This window comes from Triticum aestivum, chromosome 6D (genome assembly GCF_018294505.1).
Source record: "Triticum aestivum cultivar Chinese Spring chromosome 6D, IWGSC CS RefSeq v2.1, whole genome shotgun sequence".
Taxonomy (NCBI): domain Eukaryota; kingdom Viridiplantae; phylum Streptophyta; class Magnoliopsida; order Poales; family Poaceae; genus Triticum; species Triticum aestivum.
Genome location: NC_057811.1, coordinates 481002008 through 481011462, shown reverse-complemented (window position 1 = coordinate 481011462; position 9455 = coordinate 481002008). Strand labels below are relative to the sequence as shown.

The window sequence follows — 9455 nt, the reverse complement described above, 5'->3', positions numbered from 1 at the left end:
CACCTCGACGCCGGCCACGGTCGCGTTTTCTTCGAGCTCAGCGTCCATGGGCGACGAGACCTTCCTCCTCGTCTTCTCCGTCCTATTGGACGCCGCCGACCTCGTCCGATGCGCGGCCGCCGGGAGGCGAGGACGCCATCCAGCGCTGTGGCGCCCTTCACGACCACAGCTTCTCCTAGCACAGCGGCCATACGCTGCACATGGGCAACGGGCGCATCCTCCTCGTCTTCTTCGGCCGCTCAAGTGCCACATTTGAAGATAGTCTTAGTGAACAGGTTCAACTTTTTGTGTCACTAGCTCAGCACTGATGGTGATTCAATTTTTTTAGCCCAGTCCATATGTTGCAATTTTTGTGTGATTCATTTTCTCAGTCGTTCATGAATTTGCAGAAGCTGTTTACTTTTTGTTTTCATGCTAATTGACAAATATTGCATGACAAACTTTTTTAGAAATTATAGTTGATGGTATCTTAAAATCTGTTTTATGCCATGCAAACACAAAATATGTTGCCATGTCGCCTCAACTTCTGCAGCCATCCCAAATTAAATTATTTTTTACCATGGCAAAACATCATAATAAGTTGCCGTGGAAACACAAAGTATGTCACCGTGTCGAAATCATGTTTTCATTGCCATGGCAAGAAAATATAATATGGTTTGCCATGTTTCTGAAGCTGTTAGTACTATTTCCATGGCAATTTATAGATGTTCTTCTCAACAAACTGTTGCAATTCGTTTGTAAAAATTTCATGGCAATTTTTGTAAATTTCACATGGCAATTTTCTGAAATTTTTGTTAGCTACAACATGGCAAATTAAACTAAATTTTCCATGTGAATAAAAGTATTTTTGCCATGAAAAAAGTAGATTAAATTTTCCATGTGAATAAAAGTATTTTTGCATGGCAAAATAGTGTAAATTTTGCCATGGCAAATTAAACGAAATTTTGCCATGTGAATAAAAGTATGTTTGCCATGGAAAAATAGAGTAAATTTGCCATGTGAATAAAAGTATTTTTGCATGAAAAAATAAAGTAAATTTTTCCATGGCAAGTTAAACAAAAATTTGCCATGCGAATAAAAGTATTTTTGCCATGGCAAATTAAACTAAAATTTGCCATGTGAATAAAAGTACTTTTGCCATGGCAAAAATAGAGTAATTTTTTTACCATGTCAAATTAAACTAAAATTTGCCATGCGAATAGAAGTATTTTTGCCATGGCAAATTAAACTCAAATATGCCATGCGAATAAAAGTTTTTTTGCCATGGAAGAATAGTGTACACTTTTGCCATGGCAATAATAGAGTAAAATTTGCCATGTCAAATTAAACTAAAATTTGCCATGGGAATAAAAGTATCCCATGTAATTTTTGCCATGGAAAAAATAGAGTAAATTTTGCCTTGGCAAATTAGACTAAATTTTTTGATGTGAATAAAAGTATTTTTTTTGCCTTTCTAGGCTGTGTGCAATTACCAGCTTTTTAATACTTGGGGATTTTGTGTGCATACGCTGGGCCTTTTTCCTGGCCCACTTTCTTTAACCTGGACGTATCGCCAAGGTTGCTCGTGAAGGAAGGCCGAACGTTTCTGTTCGGTCCAGCGCCTGCCCAGGCCGAACGTTTGGTCCTTATCGAGGTCCTAAAAATATATCTTCTTTTAGTGAAGTATACTAGTATCAACTTGGGTAGAAAAGCAAAGCTTTCTTGGCTCACTGCAGAGAGAGAGAGAAGAAAGCAGAGGATGATGGTGTATTATCCGCCCGGCGTCGGCGTCGGCACCGCCGTGCGCTGCCACTGCCCGCCCCTGCACTTCCCCCGCCGTGCCCCGCCGGCGACGGCGGCCACCCTGCCCCGTCGCCGCCCCCTTCACCTTCACCCCCTGCTCTAGCTCCGCCCGCTCGCCTCCTCCGCTGGACGGCGGACCCGGGGCCGCCACCACGCCGTCAACCCGGAGGACGGCGACGACGGGTTCCTCACCCTCGACCTGGAAGACTTCGAGGGGTTCGCCGACGAGGAGGACGGGGAGGAGGGGCCGTCGCCGTGGGAGGGCGCGGTGGTGTACCGGCGCGACGCGGCGGCGCAGCACGTCGAGTATGCCACCACCCTGGAGCGCCTCGGCCTGGCCGACCTGTCCTCCCCGCACCCCCGCGCGCGCTCCGCCGCCATGGGCATCGCTAGCCCCCTCCAGGCCGCGGGGCGGCGCCGGGGATGCGGCCGCGACCGCGACGACGCCCGTGCTCGTCTCCGTCGACGTGGCCCGGCGCCGTGGCCGGCTCCGGCTCCGGCTCGACGGCATCCTGCGCACCGTCATCACCCTCGGCTGCTACCGGTCACCATCCATGCCAGTGCCCATCACCTACCTGCTGCTTCTCATCTCATCCTCTTACCTGCTGTTGCTGTATGTCATGTCTGCACCATGGACAGAAAATTCAGAGTCAACTGAAAGAAATTCTTGAGCCAGAGCCAGTTTTAATTCTACTATTTACTGCAGAATAACACACAGCATAACTTTGTTGGTTGCCTGCTAATTGTGTGCCAACTGCTTAGCAATAGCCGATCAAGCACCGCATGAATGGCTCGCATCGCTCTGCCATCGTCGTCGTGCTGTCAGTGCTTAATCTGTGCTGACTGTGCAGTTCCAAAACCATTTTAGCTTGGCCATTTTACATACAGCCTACATCATTTCATCAACTACTAGTCCTACATTAGCTTGTTAGGACTCAGGGAGGACAGTATGTATTATAATCTGGCCATCGTGGATATTTGTGCTGCATTATTTCAAGTAAGAAAAGTTGTGCTAGTATTTCCTTTAGCTCAAAAGCATCATTACTGATCCTTCAGTTGGAGGTGACATGTGTACTGATGCATTTGACAGAGAGATGATAAGCAGTAAAAACTAGGGTTCAACTAAATGTGGAAGCATAGAGATGCTCTGGTTCTAGTAATTGCAAGAAAGGTTTGTAGAGTACCCCAACTGATGCCTGACTTGGGTAATTTGTGGCACAGCATTATTAGAAGGCTGCAATTGGCCACTAAATCTGATAAGCAGGAAACATTGTGGTTCAGCTAAACTGTAAAACGTGTGCTCCATTGTGGTTCAAGTAAGTATCTCGCACCCCGAGTGATGTAGCTGCATCTGACCTAGGTAGTCACTAGTTTGCGGCACAGCATTATTAGCAAGGCTGTATTTGGTTATTAAAGCCATTATTATGCTTCCTTCTTCAGGTGTGCTGAGCCAGCTGCCGAAGGCGTATTCGCGAATTTCTCCCTCCTTCTGACAGAGGACCCAGTGGAGGAACCTGATGTAATCGACCTTGGTACCGTGTATGAGGAAGACAGGACCAAGTTCCCTTTGATAACTGGCAGCGAGGACGAGAACGATGAGGACATAGAGACTGGGATGACCGCCTGCATTTCTCAAAGAACCTCCGGGACATCATTCACCTGGAGATCACGCTGGACGCCTTCTGCAGCAGCACCTGCAAGGGTCTGTGCCTCGTCTGCGGCGCGAACCTCAACACGAGCAGTTGCATCTGCGGCACGGAGGAGCCGCAGGCCAAGGACGCCAGGCGGCCGGGAACCCTCAAAGACCTGCTCAAGCCTATGCAGAGAAGATGACGATGAGGCAAACAGTGCATATGTAGGTATCTTGTAACCTGTGCGATAGTCTCTATGATTCTCATGGGCAAGATATGCAGCCCGGTGAAAATGCAGATATTTGATGGCAGCGATAGCGGGGAACTAGACTTGCGACATTTCAGTCGCATCTCTCATGCTTCGCTCGCTGCACCAACGATGCAAATCTTTCTGGCCGTTCCTCAGAAGTTCATGATTATCATTTGTATTGCCTCATCTTACGGTCTGAAAGTAGAAGCCTGCAACGCAATGCGAGCATATTATGTTGTACCGCAAAACCTGAAACGATATGTGGGTGAATTTGCGTGACACATGTGCTTTGTCTCTTGGGGGGATCAAATTAACTGTATGTACATTTATCACTGGTTAACTCCCTGGGAAGGTTAGATTAAATTGCTGTAACACAAGGCAGAATTCTTCATGTTAATTAGCAAGTGTTATGTTTTTGCTGGAACACTTGCATCTTTCAGGTTTTACTTCTTGTACCAACAGGTAACAGCCCAAAGTAGGCCAACACAGGTTTACTTGCAGCTGAGCAAAGATAATTAAAAATAAATATACAAAGAAACACTTCACCAGCTCCAGGATAGAAAAAGTACTGCAGAACCGAAGAAACTAAGCAGACAAGAGCAGCTCTGAAACAAGGCTAAACACAGAGAGAAAAACCTCTCCATTCCCATGATTGCTTGGGTGGAGCACCACAAGAAACAAAGAACATCCATTCATGGCTTTTCCTCTGTGAGTTTCGCGGCGGCGCGCCGCTCATTCACCGAGCTCGAAACAAGGGACAAGGCAACAGTGACATCCACCTTGAAATGTGCAATGTGCCAGGTGTTATGTTGTAGTGCAAAACCTGAAATGACATGATGAGCGGATTTGTGCTGAGACTTGTGCTTTGTTTCCTGAAAGGAATCAAATTTTACCTGGATGTGCACTTATCACTGTATGTATGTTTTTGCTGGAACACTGGCATCTTTCAGGTTTTACTTCTTGCAAGCCAACAGGTAACAAACCAAAGTAGGTCAACACAAAACTTACTTATAGTTGAACAAAGACAAGTGAAAAAAAGAGACGGTCATACGGAGAATCAGTTCACCAGTCACAACATATAGTAATTAAGTAGACTGAATAAACTACCAGACTAGACATCAAAGAACCTCCGTTCCAGTGCTTGCCTAAGCTGACCACTACACAGGAACACAAAGAACACTCATTCATGCCCTCTCCTCTCCTCCGCGAGTTTCGCGAGGGCGCGCCGCTCATTCCACAAGCTCGAAACAAGGGACCATGCAACAGCAACCTCCACCTTGCAGAAGCCAAGATCGCAGGTGCCATTGCTCGTGCCGGCCCTCTGCGGCGCGAACACGGCCTCGCCTCGCGCAACAACGACGGCAGCGCCACCACCATCATCGCCGTCTTCTTTGCCAGCGATCTGAGGGGACGCCACCACGGAGACAACCAGCTTCCCACCCTCGAGGTCCACCGACACGACGCGCCTCGAGAGCTCGACCGCGCCGGTCGAAGGGCTGATCGGCATCTTCCCGTCCCGGGAGTCGAGCAGCAGCACCTCTCCTTCCCTCACGGTTGTGACCTCGGCGATGACGCGCCCCCGGAGACCCTCTGACCACACACCGTCGATGATCCGGACACCGATGACGGTCGCCTCGACCGAGGGGTCCAGCGGCGCGTAGGCAAGCTGGATCGTGCACCGGTCGCAGAGGATACCAGAGCGGAGCACATGTGTGGCAAGGTAGGTCTGGGGGTAGTTGAAGATCCCGAAGGCCAGCATCTCGTCCTCTTTGGGGTCCGTCTTGCTCTTCACCTTCAGCTGGAACTCAATCGTGATTGGGTCGATGATCACGATCGCGCGCGACGGGCCTGTCAGCAGTAGGTATGGATCCTGCAATGCAAGCAACACATGTCAACAAAATGACTGGAAGACTATCATGTAACGAAGACGAGAACTATGGTGAATATATCAAATTCATGCTCCAACTCAATGAAGATGAAGAATCAGAGGAAATATATTTTAACATAAAACAACAGACAACAAATGATGCACGGTGCTTGCCTGTTGGGTGAGGACCTGGCAGTTATCACTGGTGCGGTTGAAGAGGAAGTTGCGATTGTGATCCGAGGTGTCCCTGGCGGCGACAAAGCCGTGGACATGCAGCGGCCACTGGAGGCCGCCTTCCAGGTCGGCCACCCGGATGCCGAAGATCTGGATGGTACAATGAGGCCTCGCGTAGCTCGGGATGGGTCCGGATGTAAAGCGCATGGGACCAAGAATTGCTGCAGTGCAGGAAGCAAAGTTAAGCTATGGGTCACAGGAACAAATAGAGCTTCTTGTTATCAGCAAACAACACACATCCATGCTAAATGAAACTGGCTAAGAAATGATTTACTCTAATCCGGAGCACAGATGCACCCGCATGACAGTAAATTCCCCAAAAGAGTTAAAAAAATCAAAAGAATCAGACTTTTTGTGGATGAACAACATCCTGTAAAAAATTTGCCACGAAAAGACATCCGTAGAGGTGTGTGCCAAAAAACCAAAGACCGAGTGCTCCAAAATGCGTCTTTTTGAGTCCCGATTTTGTTCTGTCTTGTACATGCCTCCACAAATGTCTTTTCAAGGTAAGATCTTGCATGAAAAACAGATTTTTGATATTTGTTACTGTTTTTTCCATATCCGGCTAGAAAGGGTCTCTGTCAGTATCATTTTCTACATTAAGTAATCACATGGCTACACTGATGCTACGGAGGAGAAAGAAACATCCACAAATCCACCTCACTCACAGATCAATTATGATTCAGTTAATAACGGTTCCCATGAATGAATGAAAGCTGCAACTGTTTACTTCCTAGCTAGGAGTACAATCCAATGAACGGAAAATTGGAAGTGATGCGAGCGAAACAGGGGAGGGAGAGGTGTCCTTACTCTCGTCATCGAAGGCGCCGAATTTGCCGGCGAAGCGGCTCTCCCACAGCCCGCGGTACCTGGTGATCCGATCCTCCTCCCTGTAGACCCACTCCTCCTTCTCCTCCCCCTCCTCCTCCTGCTTCGTCTTCTCCGGCGGCGGCTGCTCCTCGTCGGCGCATGGGGATGGGGATGGAGGCGTGATGTTGATACACTCATGGTTCCCCCCGGCACCCCGCTCGCCCTCGGCCTCGGACTCCCCGCGGAAGATGGCGTTATCCATCCCCGCCAACCCGCTGCGGGTCAGCTCCTCCATCGCCGCCGCCATCGCCGGGGATCGGTTCCTCTGCTGCGCTGCCTAGGGTTTCGCTACGCTCGGATTGTTATTTTTCTTTTCGTTCGGGGGTGAGGGGACGGACCGGCAGCCGCGGGTCATTCCAGATCTTTCTTCCGGAAGCTTCCTCTGCTCCCCCAAAACATCTTTTTAAAAAAATTGAGGTTTTAAAACAAAAATTAACACCACACTTATAACTACATGGAGATATAAAAAAATTGATAGCCACCTAAATTTTGCTACCCAGACCAATATTTGAGGCCCCTACCCCCCAAAAAATAATCGTGGCGTCAATCTCAACCTCTTGTTGGTGAACTTTCACAATTGTTGCGCCACGCAACGAACCCAACGAGAAGCAAAAGAAATCAATAAGCGGTATTTTGCAAGGTATTCCTTGCAACTGATGCATAACTTGTAACAGATAATTTGATAGCAAGATAATTCATAACAATCAACAAGTTACCAAAGTAGCAAGGTGGCCAAATCCTTTTTATTGTAAAGGAAAAGTAAGAAGTACTTCTTATAGTGATTAAATCATTCTCGAGGACACGCGGGACCTCGTCTAGTTACTTTCACCATGATTCATAGATCGCATTCACTACTTTGATAAGATGTTATGTTGGTGGACCGGAGCTAAGGTGTTGTTCTTACTTGTACAAACAACTCACTTATGATTACCACCTCTCGCAAGCATCCACAAATACAAGAAAAGAATAAAGATAAATCTAATCATAACATTAAACATATGGATCCAAAATAGCCACTTATGAAACAACTTATAAACTGGGTTTTAGATTTCTGTCGCTCCCGCAACCCATCATCTACAAACTAATTCCATAATGTCTTTCCCTAGGCCCAAGCATGGTAATGTGTCATGTAGTCAATGTTCACAAGACACCACTAGAGGTAAAACAACACAACAGATCATCAAAACATTGAACGAAAACCAACTTCACATGATTACTTATAACACGACTTCTCCCATGTCCTCAAGAACAAACGGAACTACTCATAAATCATATTCATATTCATGATCAGAGGAGATAAACATATGATTAACAATCTAAACATATAATCTTCCACCAAGTAAACCAACTAGCATCAACTACGAGATGTAATCAACACTACTAGTAACCCATATGTACCCTTATAATCGAGACTAGAGGTAGCGAAATAGCACCTTTGTAATCGAGATCATCATCATAAATAACAATCAAGCAGGAGTAGGCTTTACATGCACCGTGAGGGGCCGAACCTTGGTAAACTCATGTCTCTCGATTCCGACAAACCCCGTTCAAGCCTTCACCTAGCAGCGATGGCCTCAGAACATAGTTCTCCTATGAGGATATCTGCCGTGACAAAACCACGACAGTGACTGTCGGTACGTCTTTAATGTATCTATAATTTTTGCTTGTTCCATGATGTTATATTATCATTCTTGGATGTTTTACAATCATTTTATAGAAACTTTATATCATTTTTTCGGACTAACCTATTGACATAGTGTCCAATGCCAGTTGTTGTTTTTTGCTTGTTTTTTTACTTCACAGGATATCAGTACCAAACGAGGTCCAAATGCCACGAAACATTTTGGAGAATTTTTTCTGCCCATAAGACAACTTGGGAGCCAAGGAAGTGCACCAGGGGGGCCCATGGGGCCCACAAGACACCAGGGCACGCTAGAGGCCCCTGGCGCGCCCTGATGGGTTGTGGGGCCCATAGAGGTCCTCTCCACCGCCTCTCAGCTCTATAAATACCCAAATATTACAGAAACCCTAGGGGAGTCGACGAAACACAATTCCAGCAACTGCAAGTTCCAGAACCACGAGATCCAATCTAGAGCCCTATTCCGGCACCTTGCCGAAGGGGAACACGAAGGTCATCATCCTCATTGGTGCTCCTACAATGACGCGTAAGTAGTTCACCATAGACCTATGGGTCCGTAGGCAGTAGCTAGATGGCTTCTTCTCTCTTTGATCTTCAATACAATGGTCTCCTTGATGAGATCTATTTGATGTAACTTTTGCGGTGTGTTTGTTGGGATCTGATGAATTGCGAGTTTATGATCAATTCTATCCATGAATATTATTTGAGTCTTCTTTGATCTCTTTATGTGCATGATTGTTATAGTCTCGTATTTCTTCTCCGAAAACTTTGGTCTGGTTTGGCCAACTAGATTGATTTTTCTTGCAAAAAGAAGAGGTGCTTTGTGATGGGTTCGATCTTGCGGTGTCCTCACCTAGTGACAGAAGGGGTAGCGAGGCACGCATGTATCGTTGCTATTAAGGATAAAAAGATGGGGCCTATTCCTACATGAATAGATCTTGTCTACATCATGCCATCATTCTTATTGCATTTGATGACAAGAAAATGGCGAGCCATGTGTCCTGTGTATTTTCTTTAGGACAAAACTTGACGAGCATTTATTTGTTTCATCATATTTTATAACTATTGGCTCTTTTCAATGTCCGTAAAATCAACAATATATCATACCATAGTTTTCATTAGCCCTTGCTTTGAACGATCGATTATTTTTAAATTACCCCTTTCATCATAAAACAGATTTTT

The 9455-nt window shown here is 46.4% G+C and overlaps 1 protein-coding gene and 2 pseudogenes across 1 annotated transcript; 2 read left to right on the top strand and 1 right to left on the bottom strand.

Annotated features, from left to right (window-relative positions):
• Window positions 1-281: 281 nt before the first annotated feature.
• LOC123146165 (large ribosomal RNA subunit accumulation protein YCED homolog 1, chloroplastic-like) lies at window positions 282-3849 on the top strand (annotated as a pseudogene).
• On the top strand, window positions 2909-3849 carry LOC123142772 (large ribosomal RNA subunit accumulation protein YCED homolog 1, chloroplastic-like; annotated as a pseudogene).
• Window positions 3850-4692: 843 nt separating this feature from the next.
• Window positions 4693-6974, bottom strand: LOC123146164 (uncharacterized). Its single transcript, XM_044565752.1, has 3 exons — window positions 6575-6974; window positions 5705-5925; window positions 4693-5533 (listed from the first exon to the last, which is right to left on the bottom strand). Exons 1-3 carry the CDS (start codon window positions 6879-6881, stop codon window positions 4844-4846), a joined length of 1218 nt encoding a protein of 405 aa, XP_044421687.1. The 5' UTR covers window positions 6882-6974; the 3' UTR covers window positions 4693-4843.
• Between the last annotated feature and the right edge of the window lie 2481 nt (window positions 6975-9455).